General features: G+C 42.8%; 1 protein-coding gene across 9 annotated transcripts in view; it reads left to right on the top strand.

The window, feature by feature from the left end:
- LOC310754211 (connector enhancer of kinase suppressor of ras 2-like) overlaps positions 1 to 22205 on the top strand; it is a 324198-nt gene that overhangs the window by 223250 nt on the left and 78743 nt on the right. For all 9 annotated transcript variants that reach the window (XM_083595841.1, XM_083595842.1, XM_083595840.1 and 6 more), the window contains 2 exons: positions 5718 to 5804; positions 7052 to 7305. In XM_083595841.1, coding sequence (XP_083451967.1) covers positions 5718 to 5804; positions 7052 to 7305 — 341 coding nt within the window. The remainder of the gene's footprint in view (positions 1 to 5717; positions 5805 to 7051; positions 7306 to 22205) is intronic.

Genomic DNA, 22205 nt, shown 5'->3' with positions numbered 1-22205 from the left:
TGTCCTCTGTCGTCCCCTTTTCCTTGTGCCCGCAATCTTTCCAAGCATCAGGGTCTTTTCCGGGGAGTCTTCTCTTCTCACGAGGTGGCCAGAGTATTGGAGCCTCAGCTTCAGGATCTGTCCTTCCAGTGAGCACTCAGGGCTGATTTCCTTAAGAATGGATAGGTTTGATCTTCTTGCAGTCCATGGGACTCTCAAGAGTCTCCTCTATTACCATAATTCAAAAGCATCAATTCTTTGGCGATCAGCCTTCTTTATGGTCCAGTTCTCACTTCCTCCTCCTCCTCCTCCTCCCCTGTCCATCTGGCTGGGTTTCCCCAGTGCTGGGTCCATAACTTCTCAAGTGGGAACCAGTGTAGTATAATGGTTAGAATGAGGGACTAGGTTGTTGGAAACCAGGGTTCAAATCCCTACTCAACCAAGAAGCTCACTGCATGTCCTTGATGCAGTTATTATATCTCAGCCTCACCAGACAGTTGGTGTGAGGATAAAATGGAGAATGGGAGTACCACATATGTCTCCTTGGGGTCCTTGAAGGAAAGGTGGGATATAATTATAATTAGCAGTAGTAGGACCCTTTCCCTAATAATAATAATAATAATAATGCCAACAAATTTTGCCCAAATTTTGGAGCAGAGAAAAACTGCCTCCCCATTTTCAGATTTCAGTGTTGGGGCAAAATTTACAGAAGCTACCATATTTTTTTTTGCCCCAGAATGCCACTCAGAGTGAAACAATGTCAAGCAGTAGCATCATTGGAGGTATTTTGAGAAAATAAACAAAGCAGCCATAAGCCTAGGAAGAGCCTAGAAGAACAAAGGTGAGCTTTACAGCCCCATTTTTGAAATTTGCTACATCCCTGAAATGAGATGGATTCGCCCCAAAGCTGGAAACAAAGTGTCTATTTGTTCAGTCCTAATTTTAACACTTGACCCTGAGTGTTTTTACGCCCATCTTGAACACTTTAGGCATAGCTGTTGGGCTATGGGAACGTGGGGTGACCTAGGCCCACAAGGGGAAAAGGTGCAGAGCTGTGTTTTATGTTCTGCCAAATTAAGAGTTTCTCTCCTGTCATTCTAATATATTGTGCCACACAAAGGTGCTTTGCAGACAGGTAGCTCAGAGCAGGAGAGAGAGTGATTGAGAGAGAGAGGGGTTGCTGTAAACAACCTGCAGTCTCCTGGGATGCAGATAGGGTAACTTGAGACAATAACAAAGCAAAGGTGGTTGGAGAAGAAAGGAAAAGGAAGTATATAATTGATGAAATATTGCTTTGTAGGAAACAGCCTATTGCAGATGATGTCATTCTCTGAGCTGATATTTCTATTTCATTTGTTTATTTTGGCAGATCCATGAGCCGAACCTCCACACTCCCCTCCCAACTTGATTTTTTAATTCAGTAACAAAAGTGCTAGCAAAAGTATAGATCAAGTTGGAGGCTATTTCAGGTATAGACAAATTGCATTCGTGCTAGAGCTTGTGAAGAAAGTTGCTGGTGAGCAGGTGCATGGTTGGGGTTGTGTCCAACTAAGCTCAGCTCAGAATAGACCCAATGGAATGAATGAAGAGGTTATGTCCATTGATTTCTAGTATGATTTACATTGGACATCAACCCTAGTCTCTCTCTTTCAGTTGATTTATGCATCCATTTTCATAAGTGCACTCCAAAGATCCATCCTGTACATCATCCTACTTCTTCCTAGGGATGGTTGGTCACTTCAGTTTCTATGCACCCCAGTGCAAGCTGTCCTGATCTGCACCTCCAGAACTAATCCGTTGATTGGGATGTAAACAGGACAGGACTGAATTATGAGTGAACACAGGCAAAATGTGGATTGACCATAAATAAATTGATCCATCCCTGTCTCCCATGTTCTTCTAGCAAGAACATAAGCAGGCAGGAACATGTGCTCGCTTCAGCAGCACATATACATAAGCAGGCAGGAACATAAGAAGTTGTCTCATGTTGCGTCAGACCTCTGGTTCATCTAGCTTAGTACTGTCTACACTGACTGGCAGCAGATCTCTCAGCCCTACCTGGAGATGCCAGGGATTGAACCTGGGACCATCTGCGTGCAAAGCTGAGCTATGGCACTTCCCCAGGAAGGCAACAGCCCTCTTCCCTGGTGTGTCACTGCCGACAATTAGTATTCCATGACATACTGCTTCTGAACCTGGAAGTCCTATTTAGCTATTTGTGGCTAATAGTTGCTGGTAGATCTCTCCAGCACTTCTCGTCCTTCTCTCAAGCAAAGTTACCTTTGCAAAGGGGTGTGGGGAACCAGTGCTAGGGTGGGCTCAATGGATGTGTAGTAGAGGGTGGGGCAGCAGATGTGATTCTAGTAGGCTATGGTCCAGCCATGCACAACAAGACGTTTCTACACTTGCATTTCTCCATCCAAGCAAGAGGCATCATTACAGTTCAAGGATACATTCCCATCAGGCAAAAGAACTGGATAATGTGAAGTAAGACCAGTGAGGGGTGTGGCCTGAGAAGGAGGCTTGGCTTTGGGAGAGTCCCAAGGGCCAGAAAGGGAAGACCAGGGACCGCATTTAACACATGGGCCAGAGTTTCCCAGTCCTGCTCTTGAGCATAGGTTTTCTCCTCACCAACAAGAGTAGGTTTGCTCAAGTAGCAAGGAAATTTGGTTGAACTCCCCATATTTGCTTTGTGTTTTAGGGTTCTGAGGGAAAAAACCTATTTAGAATGACTCAAACTTTTCCCTAGACTCCTCTTAGAAAGCTCAGAAAACCTGAATCTATTACGATCCAGGGAGCACTCATCTGTCACTATCACCAGGTTGAACACATCAAATAACAATTCTGAAAATTCTACTCTTGTGAAAATTTTGCATATGCCTTGTAAACAATAGTTCTGGGCATGTGATGCCACAGTTCAGGAACAAAGATTATCTGCTAAGATAATGGGGATTTTTAACATATACGGTATGAAGGGCATACACATTTCTCTTTAAAATGCTTGCAGGAAGCAGGTGGGAGGGGGTTTGGTATTTGAAAAGGGAAAGCTGATACGTTGATCTTTTGGAACGAATGAAGCACAGCTATATGCAGGTAGGTAGGACCATAAAAAGCTGTCCTATATTGAGTCAGAGCATTGGTCCATCTAATTGAGTATGGTCTGCACAGATTGGCAGTGGGCTTGCCAGGGTTTCAACCAGGAGTCTTTCCCTGGCCCTTGAAGATGCTAAAGGCTGAAGCTAAGACCTTCTGCATTCAACTATTGAGCTATGGTCTAGCTCCAAGTACACAAACCACATTGTACTTTTAGTAATATGAAGATTCTGGAATGCAGATGGTATGCTTCTGAGTCTTGTGCTTCCCCCATCTCCCCCCCCCCCCCCCCGGCTGCCGCCGCCTCTCTGTTCTAATATATAACTGATTATTGCAAAATTCATAGTAATAAGGCAACAAGATAAATAAAAACCTAATTGCTTTCATCATATTCTGCAAGATTGTAATCGGGGAGTGGGGTGCAACCTGGCCTCTTCAAAGCATGTAATGACATTCTGAATTAATGGCATCTCATTTAGCAGGCGGAAGAATCGGTGAATATGTGTCACAAATCAGTAAACAGCAAGCTTCATTTATCCATCTGCGTAGCTGCGCATTGAATCTTTGTTGGTGTGTATGTGTGTGTTGCTTTCTCCTTACACACACACAGAGAGAGAGAGAGAGAGCACAAAATAGAGGAAATGAGCTATTGGAGTGGAAGAAAAGAGAAAAGAAATTCTTGATTTTGTTCAGTATTTTTTTTTTCTCCAGCTCTGGGTTTATTTTGGGAGCTGGAAGATTGGTCAATGTCTAATGTTTCAGAAAATAACCCGAGTGTCTCAAGCGAACAAGCCACAAAACCAGAGCCAGACTGACATTTGCTAAGGTGGTGTGTGTGTGTGTGTGTGTGTGTGTGTGTATAAAAGTCGGCTGTGTGTTTCAGATGAGAGTTGACTCATGAACTGGAGGGTGGTTTTTATGTGTTGATGATAATGTGCACTGACAATGTCAGAAATATGATCCCACATAGCCAGTTTTACAGAACTGCTTCTCCCTTAATGCTGCCACTTCTCCAGCTTCCCCTTGCTTTCTCGGTTGAGAATTAAAAGTGTTGAAATACACAGCCAGTGTGATGACAGGGCACACTTGAAAGATTTGTATGAATAAAACATCGGTTTTAGATCTCTGTTTCAAATCAACTTAAATATAGTCTTGGAGATCATTCTACAGCATCCAGCATCACAATGGAGGAGAGTCCATGATTCTTCAGAGAAAGGTTGGCCTGTTTCTTAACCCAATGGTTAGGCATAGGACAGAATAGGACAAGTATAATTGGCCACTGTGAAACGTGTGTTGGTGACCTCGTTGTTAGACTATTGTAATGTGAGGTTTCCATTGCAGCTGATCTGGAGGCTGAACGATATCCTGTCGCTTACTTACAGAGTTCTCAATAACTCTGGACCAGGTTACCCAAAAGACTGTCTATCCCTCCACTGCCCAGTAACAGCATTAAGTTTGACAAATGGAACCTGGTTAGTTTTGCAACAGAGCTTGATGGTTATCAGCTCATGGTAACAGAAGGGTGGGATTTTTCACCATTACCACCAAAATTGTGGAATGCTCCACTTGATTAAATACAGGAGTCCCCACTGGATATTGGCATTCCATCAATCTCCTTGCTTGAATACCTTGCTTTGATTGCTGTTTTAACTGTTGTGGTTATTTATTATTTATTTTAACTATGGGTGTTTTAATGTAGTTATTTTACTATGCATTTTAATTGCAGGTTACTGTATTTTGATAATTTGTTTTATCATTTTTTTCTGCCATTGGTTTTTATTTTTCTGTGAACTGCCTTGGGTTTTCTTCTTGAAATTAAACGAGGACAAATAATAATAGTAATAGCAACAACAACAACAACAACAACAGGGGGTTTTTAGTTCAAAAATTAAAAGAATAACACATGACGTGAATGAAACTGGATTGAGGTTCAGCCTAAAGTCAGCTTCTATCACCCCTGACAAGCACTAATTTTCTCTACATGTTGCTTTTAAGGAATGCAGGAACAAGCAAAACAGAAATAATATAGGATATACCACTTTAAACAATCATGCCCTCCCCAAGAATCCAGGGAGCTGTAGTTAGTTAAGGGTACCTAGACTTGTTAGGAGACACCCTTGTTCTCTTCAGAACGCTCCAATTCCCAGAGTTCCTTGAGAAGGATTGACTGTTAAAACATCCTGTTTTAAAGTAGTGCAATACTGCTTTAAATGATATTGAAGATTGGGCCATATTCTCATTCTAAAGCAAGAATAGAGAACCTGCGGCCCTCCAGTTGTTGTTGAACTACCACTGCTGCTATTTCTGAACACTGGCTGTGCTGATTGGGGCTGACGGGAGATGGAGTGCAACACCACTTGGAAGGCCACAGATTCACCATATTTGTCCTACAAAGGAAGTGAGAACTTATTTTTCCCTGCAGGCCTTTCCTTCTGAATAGGGGCGCGAAAAGGCGAACCACTGGCTACTTGCTATTTTACAATTCCATTACATTCCAGAGACTAGAACCAGGTACCGTCAACTGCGTCAAATTGCTAAGATTTTCCTGCCAACTCCACATGCACAGTGCCTTTCTAGTGCTAACTAATTCTTCTTTTAATGAATTCCAGAATGTTGATTGGCTTCCCTTTGCACTTTCCCCCCAGGTGATCTGAGGCCAGTTTCTATGCCTACAGAATACAGCTGGATAGGAGAATCAAAAGAGCCAAATATGTTCAAGAGGGGTAGCCGAGGTGAGTGTACGCACAAGTGCAAGCAGTTGAAATGTGGATTTTCAGGACCCAGCCTATTGCTATGACCGTTATTTGTTTAAACCGTTCTTGATTCTGAATGTTACAGTGCTGAAACCCACCATGGGCCATGCTGGTAAAGAGCAGGAAATACTGTTACAACTACAAAAACATTATTCTGCGGTTTGTGTATACACACATAAGCACACATACATACCCTCCAACATGTCACAACGAAAAACTGGGTTGCCATCTTTCGGGGCCACACTCCCGTGTGAGTCACATGACCTGCAAGAGATCACGGCTCTGAAAAAAGTGCAAGATTTATAGGGGCAAGATCGCAGTGCAAAATTGCATGAGATTGCAGTGCCCAGAATGGCCCCTGTGCTCTTACAGAAAAAATGGGATGTCCTGGTTTTTCTGGGACAGTTTAGGGGTATGCACATGGTTACGGGTTTATATATATGACCTTTGCTAATCTAGCTCATTTGCTTCCTTCAAAAGTCCTCAGACATTTCACCCAAGCAAGAGCCTCTAAATCAGGGTTGGGAAACCTGACACACCAGGCATGTTGGACTAGAACTGCCATCATCCCTGATCATTGACCATGCTGGCTGGGAACTGATGGCGCCCGCTGCTAGCAACATCTGGAGGGCCACAGATTATCTGCTCCTGCTCTAAATTGACCTCAGAATTTCACTTCTGTTCAAACTATGCAGTGATTCTATTTTGTAGACTTTTTGGACGTGGATTTGGAGGACCCATGTAATAAATGCAAGAACAAAGAGACAATGTCTCCGTTTATTTCCCCAGGGGAAAGGACAAAAGGAATGTGCATTTTGTAGTTATCATGCCATACAGAGCTGTGGTTTGTTGTGCCAAAGAACAGTAATTTTAAAAGGGTTGTTTTTGTTTCTGGGTAAGAAGGCTCTTTGGATCAATAGACTGGGAAGAGCTGATAGAATAGCTGTGTTTTGTTTCCTCTTTGTGTGCGTGTTTGTGCGTCTTAAAAAAACATATTCAGGTCTAAAAATGACATGCAGTGGTGCAAACCATTGTGGCTTGTGGGTTCCCCTGAAAATGTCACGTTAAAGGCATCAAGAAAGAAGCTGCTTGGGGCTTCTCCTTATGTATCTCCACCCCACTCCTGGTCACAAAAGTATGTTTGAGTTTCCATCAGCATTGAACCAAAGCTTGCTACCTTCTTTAGCTTGTTCTTCCTCATTTTTTTCTGCTACATCCCATAACAGACTCTGAGAATTCACTCCTGCGATACCTGAGTGATGACAAAATATTGGTGATCCAGGAAGAGCCATTGACTCAGAAGGACAACAAGCGGGATACGGGTCGCAGGTCAAGGAAAAAGGGCAAGAACAGTGGCAGCCCCAACTATCCCATAAGCCCATCCATGTTGACCTCTTCTATAAACGTACGGCTTGAATCCGGACAGCAAGATGCCTTGAATTTCTCCTTAGCTGAGAGCAACACTGTTCCACTTTATCACGTAAGATTCCTTAACGTACATTTGACTTTTGTGGATTGGTTTGTGCCAAAGAGATGGGATGAGCCAAGAAGATGGACCTGAGATGACTATATATATATATGTGTGTGTGTGTGTGTGTATGTATATAAGTATATATGTATGTATGTATGTATGTATGTATGTATGTATATATGTGTCTGTGTGTGTGTGTGTGTATGTATATATGTGTATACATATGTATATATACCCTTTCGGCTTGTCACATCTTCCTGAGGAGAAAGTTCCACAAATGTGGTACCACCACCAAGGCATCCATGTTCCTTATATTTACCAATTGAATATTTGCTAATGATGAGCCAGAGAGTGAGGCCTGTGATGCTCATCTTAAAGCTCAAGACAGATTCATGTGGTAGCCCACTGGGGGCCTTATAAACTGTCATGTTTGCATCCCACCCTTTCTCCGACGAGCTCAGCTCGTATATGGAGCTATTTCTTCGCATTCTGTGAGATTGGTTAGGCTGAGGTTGCATCAGTTTGTTTTTTAAAAGTTGCTGAGAATTATAGCTCTGTGAGAGGTCAACTACATTTTCCAGGATTCTTTGGGGAAAGTCATGTGCTTTAAATGTGGGTGTGACCTCCATCACAGTGACCAAACCTTTGGCCCTCCCTCCCTCCAAGATGACTCTGCACCTGCTCATGCCAGTAAAGGTAAAGGGACCCCTGACCATTAGGTCCAGTCATGGTCAGCTCTGGGGTTGCGGGGCTCATCTCGCTTTATTGGCCGAGGGAGCTGGCGTACAGCTTCCAGGTCATGTGGCCAGCATGACTAAGCCACTTCTGGTGAACCAGAGCAGTGCACGGAAACGGCGTTTACCTTCCCACTGGAGCAGTACCTATTTATCTACGTGCACTTTGACGTGCTTTCAAACTGCTAGGTTGGCAGGAGCAGGGACCGAGCAACGGGAGCTCACCCCGTCGTGGGGATTCAAATTGCCGACCTTCTGATCGGCAAGTCCTAGGCTCTGTGGTTTAACCCACAGCACCACCTGCGTCCCTCTGCTCATGCCAGAGCACCATTTAAAAACAAACAAACAAAAAAACACACAACAGAATTATTTTCTAGATCTTGGTAGCTTAAGGTTTCCTGCACAGCTGTGTGTTTTCTGCCTTACTATATTAACTCGGCTGTTGTTTCAAGTCTCAAACCAGGCAGGATGTATACCTGGGGAAGGAGTGCCGTTTTATTATCTCTGAAATGAGACACTGGCTCTTACTAGAGTATTTTTAGCAAACAGTGACGATCTCTAACAAAGGCTGGAGTTTCCTTCGCCCTTGCTTGCTCTGTGATAATCTTTCTGGGTCAGAAAAGACTCAGCGGGGGAGGGGGAATAGATTTATACAAATGCATTGCGGGAAGAGGACCAGGTCAATCCATCATGGCGATGAGGCAATCATGTCACTGGAAGAGCGACAGGGAAATCATAACGCTGGCTTGAAGCTCATCATTGCAATTTACAAGTTTGATTTAACTGCTCCAAAGGTGACACAAATCTTCGAAGCCTCTGTGTCGGGTTTATATAGCAGCGATCTTGTTGGTAGAAGGGTTAGTACCTTTTGGTGAGCCTTGTGATAATGAACTGGCATACTGTGTCAGAAAGTGAGGAAGCATGGATTGAAAAGAAGCTTGTAACTTATTCCAGGCTTCAGTGTTCTGTTGTGCTATTGTCAGGGCTGGAGTCAAATGCAAGGCAGCAATAAAGGAAGCAGATCTATGTGGTCAGTGAAGTTAACTGTTTACTCAAAGAAATAAACATACAACTCAGCCTAGTGGTCTCATCAACACTTCCCATGGAGCTGTTGCCATAACTGAAGGTCTCTGCTTTCTGCCCTCTCTAAGTCTCCTCCTCTCCCAGATGTTTCCTAAACAATCTCAAACTGCACCTGCACACCTCTAGCCTCTGTTCTGCTCTTCTTATTACTCTGCAAGTTCTCAGAGACCAGGGGGAGGGGAGTTTGTCACAGCAGGAGCGGAAGACTCCTGGAATTCTTTTGCAGTCCCTTGACCCTTCTCCTCTGCTTGAGCCTGAACTGTTCCCTGTCACAGGCTCTTCCTGCTCACTAAACCATGTTGCATCCAGAAGCTCCTCCCAATCTTCTGCCTCTGACCTCTCCTCAGTGTCCCTCCACCAATCCCCTGGCTCTGAGCCTTCTTCTGGGGGTTCCCTGATGGGTGCCTCCCACCACTCTTCTTCGCCCAGCCAGTTTATGACAGTTATTGTACATTGGACTCCAGAAGAGAGGTGTAGATATATTTCAGTAGCTCCTGTGGATTTCCCATATGGTTCCTGTTCAAAACTGGCCACCTTCCTTTTAAAGCTGGGTAAAATGATAGCATTCTCCTGAAGATGACTTAAGGCATATTCTCACAACCTTTGGGCATGTGGCAAGCAGGGGAAGAGAGCTTGAGGTGCCCATGCATGCTGACTCTTAACCATCATGTCTGGGGTTCCACTTGGATGTGCCACTGCTGGAAGCCCTCTTGGTAGTTCTTCCGCCCACAGAAGTGTGAGGAATGTTGGCCCAGCAGAGAGATCTTTCTCTGTGGCAGCCACTGACTTGTGGAATTTCCTGCTGACAAAGGTGTGCATCTTGGTTATGCAGCTTCTGTCGTGCTGGAGACACACCATCTCTACCCTCAATGTAGATCCCAGACATGGTGCGTTGTGTGGAGGCCACATTAGAATCCTGGGCCCTCTTTGCAGATATAAACAGCCGAGCCAACCACAGCCAGAGACTCTTAGCTTTTTCTATGAGAATAAGGCAATTTAACCAACCCCTGGGCAGAGGTTTCAGAGTCACCATAGCAAAATTCCTAGTGCATTTTGTGTGTGTGTGTTACTTTGGCTTATATTTCTTCTCCTAAAAAAAACACCTGCAGTCAACTATCTCCACCTGCTTCACCAAAATTTCCGTTTACGTCCCTTGAAGCGCTTCCACTGAATGTGTTCTGTGCATGTGAATTTCTGACAGCACACACACACACTCCTGAAGCTACTCAAAATGATAACCCCTGAGACATAATTAAGCTGTTATGCGCCAGAATTCAGCTTTGTTATACTTCATTAGTCCCAGTAAACAAAAGGCATTTAGTTTTAAGACCACAATATCTACGTGCATGAATATGCAACAGAAAATGATGGTTCCTATTTTCCTTCTTTACTTTCTACTGCAGTGTACAGCTATGCTATCACACTTGTCACATTTCATTTTGTCTTTTGCCTCACATCTAGCCATCACAGCGTGGGTAACCATCCCTAGGTGCTTACCAGGAATGATGGGAGCTGTAGTCCCAACAACATCCGGAGGGCCACACCCCTCCTTTCCCCAGAATTGCAGGCACTTGGTTGGTTGGCTTCTTCCTCTGATACTGGGTTCATACAGCAGGAGCCTCTCGTGATGCTCCAAAGTATAGTTGGAATATAATCAAATCTTCTAATGCTCCCACACATAAAATACTCCATAAGTAAATGCCAACAGTGTTGCTGGATCAAGTGAAGCATCAGTCTGTTCCACCATCCTGTTTCACACAGTGGTCAGAAGGATTATTCTGGGAAGCCCATGATGGGAGTAGGAAGGCAATGACACTCACTTCTGCCAGCAGAGAGACATAGCCAGTAAAATACCCCTGTATAGTAGAGACCGATTCATTAGGGCAAGTTTGCCCTGCCAACTTAGTTTGCCCCTAGCCAGCCAGCCTCCCTGCCTACCTCCTTTTTACAACCAGTCTACAGAATGGCACTGGTTGTCAGCTTCCACCTTAGTCTATATCACCATTTTAGAATTCAGCAGGGAAGATGGGGATAAAACCAGAGTTAGTTGTTGGTTCTCCCTATCATAGTCTCTAGCTTCTCCGGCCATTTGCTCTAGCTCCCCTTCCTTCTGGCCTTTCTGCTTTCTGCCCTACCAGTCCCCAGCGCGCACCAACTTTCACTGTAGTTAACTTTCTTCTTAAGAGACTGTGGTGTCTCTCACAGTCAGTTTTCTTCCCCATTGGATAACTTTCTCATATGGTTATGGCTTGAAGATCTAAACCTTGGTAGTTCCTCTTGTCTGCCTTAGGCAGGGATATCTGAGAATTCAGCATGAAACAGAAATGGAGTGGAAATTGCCAGTGCTTATTTGTCCTGTTTCCAGAATGATAAAAAAATCAATCCCATGAATACAATTGGTATTCCCCATCGTTGTTGCCTTCAGTCTGCAAACAATATGTAATTGATTATGTCTTCCACCCCTTATGCGTTGTGTTTCCTTTGCATTGGAATGAATGGGTGGACTAACACAATGAAAATGTGATTTACGTAATTAATTGCGTGGATTATGTAATTTTGCCACAGTTGACAGCAACGTGAATAACGTGCTGCTGTTTTTTGTAGCAAAACATGAACTGCAGCGGAATGGAATAGTGCTGCATGCAACAAATGCAGAGTGGAATGGAAAACGATGCCTTTTTACATGCCTAATCCTCAGGCACCAAATGTCTTGGGCCAACTGTGCCCAGGTGCCTACTTTGTTGAGTTTTAGGTAGCAACTTTAAGCTGTAACATAGGGCTGCAGTCTAAAAGCCTGGGTGAATAAAATAAAATAAAATCTTAGACAGTTGCCTAAAACTCTGCAAAATACGCATTGAGCAGTCTCACTTACTTAAGTAAGACTGACTTTCAAGTAGATATTATAGGATTGTACTGCTAGCTATTGTTCTAGTCTGTTTTACAAAGTAATTCTCTGTTGGCTGCGTATAGGGAAAGCCTGTGGTGGAACGACTGCTACTCCCAAAGCCCCACCTGGCTAAAGCAGAAAGTAAAGGTGGCTTTTTACCTTTGCGTCCCTCACCAATTCCTTTTCTTTCTTTCTTTTTAAAATTATCTCCTCCCATTGGATCCAGTGGAAGGGGAAATAACCATGGCATCTCCAGGACTGGCAAAGTTTCCATTTCACTTTGGAAGTATGTTTAGGAAATTGGATGGATCTAGCAGCTCCCCAATACCTTTTTGACATGCCCCAGAAACCCATTTCTCAAAGAAGGTCCACAGTATCCAGTGGCCTCCCAGATATTTTGGAGGGAAGCTATATTTTAAACTCATTTAGGACTCCTTTTTGTGGGCTTAATCTGCAACATGTGATTGACAAAATAGTGCATTAGTGGTGGATTTTTACTGGACTATCCAAACATCACTCAACTTTATTAAATGTGTTGTCTCCCTAAAGTTACCACATTATTGCCATCTGGACAAAAGCAGCATGAAGAATCCTCATCATCATTATCATCAGTGCTGTTTTCCTAGATCAGTGCTATTTTATGCAGCATTCCACAGGGCAGGCACAACTACTGAGAAGGCCCTCTGCCTGGTTCCCTGTAACTTTACTTTTCACAGTGAGGGAACCACCAGAAGGCCCTTGAAGCTGGATCTCAGTGTCCGCGCTGAACAACAACAATAACCCAGAACATTTTGTGGCATGAAAAGGTACAGGGTTTTCAGCAAGAAGCTCAGGGACATGCGTCAATTGGAAACTAAGCAGCAGTATGTCCTTGCCCAAACCTTTTACAAGCGCAAATGGTATTATTGAAAGCCAGATTGCGTCAAACGGCTTCGAATACCACCATGAGCAAAAATAATCATGAATGCACAATGAAAAGGACTTCTGGAAGGTCCTTGAGTTAAAAGATAGTTTATAAATACTTCTTAATAAATAACAGAGGTCAACCAGTTCTTGGGTCATCTTCCTATAAAATCTTCAACAAAGGATTGTGTTTCAGGACATCTGATGCATCCTTATTTGAGCACAGGTTTTTAATTGACAATATGAACCACCACGAAACCACGTCAGCTACTTGCACTAAAGTGTTTTTCAGCAAAGCAGTTGCTCAGAGTCTGGCATTTTATACTGAAAGCAGTTACTAAGGGGAAATGCCTGCTAAAAAAGCCTGTGTATTCCAGCTGAGTTTCTTTTCAACCTGTCCTCGGCTCTTTCACAGTTGGGCATTTCTTGAAATTACTGTTTTCATTACAGCAGCCGTGAGAAATGTACGGTTGGTAGCCAAAACCAGGATGATAGCATAATGGGAGGGAAGCACTGAAGAAATAAAATTTATAGCAGTTGGTTAAGAGCAACTGTTGAGTGCATTTTGGAAATCATATTTTCTACCTTGCGCCGGGGGGGGGGGGAGAGTTTAAAATAGCAATTTAGGTAGATACATAGCATTGCAAGACTGAATTCGTGTCCATGGTGTTTCTGGTTTATTTGATCTAACCTAGCATATATTCTGCTTTGCCGGTAGCACTCAGGAAGTTTTGGCCTGTGTGGATTCAGACCTTGAGGGCTTTAAATGTACAGTGGTGCCTCTGGTTACGTACTTAATTCGTTCCGGAGGTTTGTTCTTAACCTGAAACTGTTCTTAACCTGAAGCATCACTTTAGCTAATGGGGCCTCCCGCCGCCGCGCGATTTCTGTTCTCATCCTGAAGCAAAGTTCTTAACCCGAGGTACTATTTCTGGGTTAGCGGAGTCTGTAACCTGAAGCATATGTAACCTGAGGTACCACTGTATAAGCAATGTAAAAAGCAAAATCAACCTCCCAGCTCAGGAGGTGAGAAAGCCCCAGCCCCTGTCTTCCACCTGATCTTCTATTTTCTTACTTGCTTCTTGGCACATTTTGTGCTACATGGCAAGGTAAGCCTATTGACTGTGAAGTCATACAACATTTGTTTTCTGGATCATTAGAGCGGCATTCCTCAGATTGCCACTGGCTCATGCTTTCTGGGTGTGAGGAGCAAACTAAAGGTTTCATTTCACTTTTAATTTATGTACTGCCTTTCTGTACTGCGATACACAAGGCGGTTTGCAGCAACAAAATACGCAACAAAGATAGTACATCTTATAATAACCTGGTTCAATACAAAAAGTCACAATAAAATGAAACTTTAAAACGGAACATCATAACAAATAAAGTAATATTCAATTATCTATTGGACTGTAATAGTACACAGCAAAATTAACTCTCAGAACATCGGCAAATACTAATTAAACAAGAATTCACTCTTAAAAATTAACAAAAAATAATTACTAAACTATGATCAATAAATATAACTACAAGTAACAATGCATAAAATTCCACAGTACATAAAAAACCATGTACAGTGGTACCTCAGGTTAAGTACTTAATTTGTTCCGGAGGTCTGTTCTTACCCTGAAACTGTTCTTAACCTGAAGCACCACTTTAGCTAATGGGGCCTCCTGCTGCTGCTGCGCCACTGGAGCACGATTTCTGTTCTCATCCTGAAGCAAAGTTCTTAACCTGAAGCACTATTTCTGGGTTAGCGGAGTCTGTAACCTGAAGCGTATGTAACCTGAAGCGTATGTAACCTGAGGTACCACTGTAAAAGGATCAAATTGAGAAACAAAAACACACAACTTTAAAAATTACTATTTCTTAAACCCCTGAATTCCTCTTCTCCCTTCCCAGCTGCTTCTCCTGTTCTTGAAGTAATGGCCTGGGAGATGCTAATTGCTCAGCTGGACTTGACTAAGGGTGGGGGAGCGAGGCTCCTCGCCCCCCCTTCTTTGCACTTCCTTGCTGAGGAAGCTGACTTCTGCTGAATTGTTTTAGAGTGTTTCTGTAGCCTCTCTTGTACTGTGCTGGATCCTCTATGCATCTCCACAAACGCCAGTCCCCTGGAGTGTGTTTGGCTTCCTTCACTGGAGATGTACAGTATCAGTAGAGCCTGAAGGCTGAGTGTAGAGGAAAGGCATGGTTTTGAGGGTGGAGGATAGAAATGCATGGAAGAGGGTTGCCTAATAGTGATAAGTGATAACTCCCCTAACATTAGTAGAGTTTGGGGCTGGAAACTATGAGTAAAATTGGAGAATGTTTGCAGGGGGGACAGGACTGTGCATCAGATGTGCATTGAAAGTGCTTTAAATGCATGGTGCAGATAAACTCTTAAGAGTGCATAACCATGTCCCACTGCTTCTCTCCTTCACCCCCCCCTTGCTACAGATGTGTATCTTGGGAGAGGGGGATTGGCTAATGGAGGGATCCAGTACCCCACCCCTATCTACATAGGAGCCAACTCCTAGGGGCCAAGGTCCCTTGGCCCCCCTCCCAATAAAATATTTGAGGGGACTGGGACTCCCCAAAGTTGATGGGCATTGCCATGTTGCATGCACAATGTCATGTGATCAATTATGTGGGGCAGAGCTTACCTGCCCCCCCATATTTTATTCAAGTTGGCATCCCTGCCTATTTATATCCAATTATGCCTTCCTCTGTGATTTTTAGATGCAAAGACCCACATTTCTACAACCAGGCCTACCATCTTAACTTTTGCTTGGCCCTTAGTTCTGCCAGCGTGCCAATGAAATAGGGCTGTGCATTCCTGTTCAAGTGCTTTAATTAAGATTCGCGCACACGGCGTAATTTATGCTACTGCTTCATTTCTTCCTCACAGCATGAGTTTGGAAGATTTGTTATATGCAAGTAGCTACTGGATGTATTAGACTTGGAGTAAAAAAAAATAATACAAAACTGATAATTACACAGAACCATCTTTTAAAATAAATGTTTAGGAAGTGGTGTGGAATCGAAACCTAAAATTAAAACATGTGAAGCAATTTCATAAATTGCTTTAAGGATGCAAACTTTGCTTCATTAAATGGTGTCTTTAACTAATGCAGTGTTGGCCGGATGCCCAGGTTCGATGCTGTTGTGCAACACTGGACTAACTGGAATATTAATGTCAGGAGTCATGACCCTTTTCACTACAAGGTCGTAAAGGCAATTTAAAGGCCTTGCCATCTTTGCTAGGAAGGTGTGTGTGGGGGGGTGCTTCCCTTGGTTTTACATCCTGCCCTAAATAGGACTAATAAATTTCATTTTGGAAAGCGTCACCGTAAAATACCACACCAAATAAAGTGAGGTCTAGCTGCTGCAATGCACTCTCAGGCCCCATCTTCACTATACGTTTAAAGCAGATTCATGCCACTTTGAATTGCCATGTCTCCCCTCAAAGGATCCTAGGGCATGGAATTCGTTAAGGGTGTTGTGAGTTGTTCAGAGACACCCCTGTTATCATGACAGAGCTACAATTCTCAGAGTGGATTAATAATGCTTCTTCTCTGCCAGGGAACTCTGAAAATTGTACGTCTGTGCAGGGAATGGTTGTGGGGAGGGGGTGTCTCCTGACAACTCAGCACCCTTAACAAATTACAGTCCCCAGGATTATTTGGGGGAAGTTATGGCTGTTGAAGTGGTATGAAATTGCTTTGATGGAACGTGAAGATGGGGCATGCAACAAAAGGTTACTGTATGGAGTTTTCCTGTTCCAAGTTTTCAGCCAGCCAGTCATTCTGTCTTCAAGGATACTCCATTCCATGGTTTTCTGTTCCTTAGGAAGACCTCTCAATGCACCAAAGTCTCCCTGTGCATGCTTCAAAGACCTCAGGAATGCTAGAGTCAATAGAATTGCTAGGGCTATACTAGGTGCTAGGCAAGGCAGTATGTACACAGCCTGGGGACATCTCACATAGAGCATGTCCCAGAAATAGCATGCGGTCTTCAGGCCAGACCAGCCCTCACCTTTCAAGGTAAGGCATAACATAGCCGGAGGACATTGCAACCTAGAAATAGTATGTCCCAGAAATAGCATGCTTCCCCAGGCCACTTCAGGACTCACCTGACATACTGTTCCTGGAATCAGCTTCCATATTTCGAGAAGGAGATCTGCGCAGAGCCTGTGGGGAACCTACAGCCTACAGAACTGCAGGTTCAACACATGGAGTCAGAACCAATATCAGTACCCATCAATCTTGGAATGTAGGAAGCTACCATGGGCTTATCTGGCAGCAGAGGCTGGGTCTAGAAAACTGCTCAGAATTGTAAATTTCCCACAAAGCCATACAGCGTCACCCTGCAGGGCAAGGTGCATAATTCAAATCTGGGCAGCTTCCCAGATACAGGCACTGCTCCCACATAAGCATTTTCCCAGGTAGGGGGAGCAGGTCATGAACTAAAGATGTGCTTTGCCAGGATGGGTGGACATCCTCAGATGTTCCTCCACTGCTGTCCGAAGAATGCCTGGCTCTGCTTGCTTTGTGGATGGGAGGAAATTTCAATTCATTCCACATTTTAAAACTAAGCTATTTAATTCACACTTTCCAAAACAATGCACGAACCAAAGCACAGCTATCCTTCAAAATTCACATTTTTACAACATCGTCCTCCCACCAAGCGACACGCAGGGAAATGCATAAATTAATGGGGGGGGGACACAAAACAACACATCCTATTAGGGATCATTGCTTGGCAAAAATGGGGGATATTACACAAAATTGCATAAAAGGGTATGGATATTAGAACAAATCAGCACTAAAATACTGGCAACTTTTCATGATGACTTTAAAAAAAAGGTTGCAGACTGATAATGGAAATTCCGAGGAAGATTGAGGAAAGGAGGAAGTGAAATGGACAGGCTTGCCCACCCCTACTCACTTCTTGCCCTTTCTTGGAAACTTGTGCCTCCCTTCCAGGCTTATTATTGTTGAGTTGGAAGGGACCACGAAGGTCATCTAGTCCAACCCCCTGCAATGCAGGAATCTTTTGCCCAACACAGGGCTTGAACCCAAGACCTTGAGCTTAAGAGACTCCTGCTCTGAGCTATACTGCGCGCATTTTGTGCCCACCCTGGGGTTGGGGGTGATGGCATTCCCACACAGTGTGTGAACGACTTTTTTCTTGTGCCAGTGGAGATTTGGGACACTTGTCAGACTTCAGTCCCAAATCACTGCCAGTATACACCCATCAAACATATTTTTATTTTTACCTTGCTCCTGATATAGAATCAAAGCAACAAAACATGCACTTCTTCTGAGTTTACCTTTTCTTTTCTCCCCTGCCTCTCTACCACCAACACCACCTTTGCCCTGTTGTTCACTTTCTGTCTTCCTTTTGCTCCTTTCCTGTTTTTTTCTTCCCCAGCACAGAATTTAAGAATTGCAAAATGTTTGTTGCTGGAAGCAACATTCCTTCTTGTCTCCTCCCTCCCCACTATCCACTAGTGAGGGGGAGAAACAAAATAACCTCAAAGGCAGCTTTTTATTTTTAGCCTAGCACACACACAAAATTCTGCACGTCTCTGTTGTATCTTATGATGGGTTTAGCGTCAGCTTACTGAACTCGAGAGATAAGTTAAGCCTTCTGGCATTGAAATTGCTGCTGGGTGAAAGGGGGAAATGCTTAGGATGAAGGATCTCTAATTTTCAAAGCTTGGAAAAGAAATAGAAATGTTTTTGTGTGGTGTGTGGAAAAAGTGAATAGAGTACAACAGCATCAGTGATGAAGATGGGACCACTTTACATCGGTAGCTCAATAAATCGCTTATCTTGATACTCTGCATGCAGTGTTGGAGAACCAGAGATGCATGACTGGGAAAACAGCCTCCCAGAAGCCTAGCTCACTATAAGCATTGCTGTTCCAGCTAATATCCTAGACCCCATTCAGATGATCAGTGACTTCCATTATTATTATTGCTACTGTTGTTATTGTTGTTTACCCTCCTCCCTAAGGTCCATGGGAAAGAGGGGTGGGTGGGTGGGTGTAAACCTTTACTTTTGCATAATGAATGTAACGGTTGAAACTTGTAGAGTTTGTAGAGAATTTGTAGAGATTCTGTTGTTCCCGGAATCTTTCCTTGCTTTTGCATCATAAACACAACTGTTTGAGTTACAGCATCTTGAAGAGAATCACAGCCCTTCACCATCTGAGAAAAGAAGCAGGTTTGAAATCTGATGTGGATCTCCTTGATCTCCTAATCTCGCAAGGCAAATTTCAATAGGCAGGGGCTCCTTACACATTAGTGCAATTAACTACAAACATAAGCTGAGGCCTTCTGTGATTTACAGATCAAAAGCCTTCTGCTCAGATCTGATATCAAAAGGTCTATTTAACCTCATGAAGCTCATTGCCCAATTAAATTAAAACCAAGCTTCAGTCTTGCCACTGTGAAAGCCAAGGGGATTGGTTGTAATGAAGTTTCAGGTTGTAGTGGATAGGCAGGCAGAGATAGGTGGGCAGACACACAGACTTCTGTTATAGACAAACTCATTCAGATAAAAACTCATTCATCATTAATATTTTGATTCTATTCTTGTGGCTAGATGGCAATAACAGAACTCCATGCTCTGGAGTATGAGGGAGGCAGATTTCTCAGTCTGACTATTAGGATGTAGAACAGGCATGGGGAACCTCAGACTCAGGAGTTGAATGTGACTCCATCTAATTCTTTCCATTCCCCAACCCCCAACTTCACCTTTCACCAGCCCCACACCTTACCCTCGTCAGGGGCTTTTGCCTGGATGAAATTTGTCCTTTTTTTCTGCCAGAACTCACTTGTTGCACCAAAAATCGGGTGAAGTCACACCAAAGTCACATTTTGGTCTACCATCTTGTTTCAAAATGGCAGCTGATGTCCAAGCATCAGGGAAAACTGATGCCTCCACCTTGGAAAACTTGTGTGCTGAGTTTGGTGAAGATACCTTGAGTGGAAGCCAAACCTATAGAGGATAAACAGGCAAACCTACAAACTACTTTCCAAAATGCACAGTAGATATGTTTATTTCATTCTGTCCCAAGGAGGCCCCTCTTCCACTGTATCCTCAGAGCAACCCTGTGAGGTGGGTTGGGCTGATTAAGTGATTGGCCAAAGGCAAATGGGATTCATGGCCAAGTGGGTATTTGAATCTGGGTCTTTCCCATGCCCAGTCTGATCCTCTGACAATTACACCATGCTGTCTCTACAGAATTTCATGTCACCTAATCTTTGTTTACTGTACCTTGGGTTCCATTTATCATTAAAAACGTAAGATAATAATCTTATTTATTGCACTCTCTCTAACAGCTAATATCCTTTATCTCCATAATGAAAATTAAAGGGTTCTTGAAGTACAAAATGCATTTTTATGTTATGAAGGCAGTGATTCCTTCATTGCAGAGTAAAAAAGCAGAACCACCACCACCCCACCACCCCAACCTTCTTGACTAAGCCCTGCTGAAGTCTCAAGAACATCTATTAAACCCTTTCAGAGAGTACAGCTTTCCTGCGAAAGCTGCTAATTTGACCAGCGAAGGGGTGGATTTATTTTTTCTAAACAATGGCCCAGATGGACATTTGTCCATCATTCTAATGCATGCTCCCAATCTTGCACAGGAAGGGCATCCTCAGAGATGGCAGGGTATAATTCACTTCCTGTATTTAGATTAATTGTAAGCAAGAAAGTTTCCAGTTAGGGCCAGCTGTGCTGGGAGTATTACAGTGCAGTCCTGTATTTTTGCATTGCAGTAAAACCTGGCACATGTCTCTTCTGTAAGCATGTATTTTTTTTTGTATTATTTTTTTTTATAAAATATTATTGCAATTTTACAAAAACATAGATTTACAAAATACAAAAAAAGAAAAAAACATACAAAAATATATAAAAAATAAAAAATAAAAATAAAAATACAAAGTACAAAAAACAAATAGATACAAAAGAGTTAAAAACAAACCCATTTTTTGTAACTTTAAACTCATTAGCTTGTTCCCTTGACTTCCTCACACCTCCCCTTTTTGTATTCCCATTTAAATAATCAAATCAGCAAATCCTTACCCTCTTTCGTTTATCTTAACTCTATATCTTAACATATTATAGCTCTATATTTTCATCCATTATCAACTCATTTTTGCATATTCTCATTAACTTTGTTGCTACTGCCTCTTATTTTCAATCCAACATCATTTTTAACATTCATTAATTTTACAGTGTTTCTGAAGATAGTCTTTAAATTTATTCCAATCTTCTTCCACCAACTCTTCTCCCAGGTCTCGGATTCTGCCAGTCATTTCCGCTAATTCCATATAATCCATCACCTTCATCTGCCACTCTTCCAGGGTGGGTAAATCTTGTGTCTTCCAATACTTTGCAATGAGTATTCTTGCTGCTGTTGTTGCATACATGAAGAAAGTTCTATCCTTCTTTGGCACCAATTGGCCGACTATGCCCAGGAGAAAGGCCTCTGGTTTCTTCAGGAAGGTATATTTAAATACCTTTTTCATTTCATTATAGATCATCTCCCAGAAAGCCTTAATCTTTGGGCACGTCCACCAAAGGTGAAAGAATGTACCTTCATTTTCTTTACATTTCCAACATTTGTTATCGGGCAAATGATATATTTTTGCAAGCTTGACTGGTGTCATGTACCACCTGTATATCATTTTCATAATATTCTCTCTTAAGGCATTACATGCCGTAAATTTCATACCGGTGGTCCACAACTGTTCCCAGTCCGCAAACATAATGTTATGACCAATATCTTGTGCCCATTTAATCATAGCAGATTTAACCGTTTCATCCTGCGTATTCCATTTCAACAGCAAGTTATACATTCTTGAAAGTATCTTAGTTTTGGGATCTAACAATTCTGTTTCCAATTTTGATTTTTCCACCTGGAAGCCATTTTTTTTGTCCAAATTATAGGCCTCTCTTATTTGATAATAATGAAGCCAGTCTCGCACTTTATCTTTTAATTTCTCAAAACTCTGCAGTTTTAGTCTATCTCCCTCTTGTTCCAAAATTTCCCAATATTTCGGCCATTTGGCCTCCATATTGAGCTTTTTCAGAGCCTTCGCTTCCATTGGTGACAACCACCTTGGGGTTTTATTTTCCAGTAAGCCTTTGTATCTTATCCAGGCATTGAACAATGCTTTCCTGACAATATGGTTTTTAAATGCTTTATGTGCTTTAACCTTGTCGTACCACAAATATGCATGCCACCCAAAAACATTGTTAAAACCTTCTAGGTCCAAAATGTCCGTGTTCTCAAGAAGCAGCCAG

Source organism: Podarcis filfolensis (genome assembly GCF_964270895.1).
Source record: "Podarcis filfolensis genome assembly, chromosome: Z".
Lineage (NCBI taxonomy): Eukaryota > Metazoa > Chordata > Lepidosauria > Squamata > Lacertidae > Podarcis > Podarcis filfolensis.
Note: the sequence above shows the minus strand (reverse complement) of the source record. Positions and strands in the feature narration are given on the sequence as shown.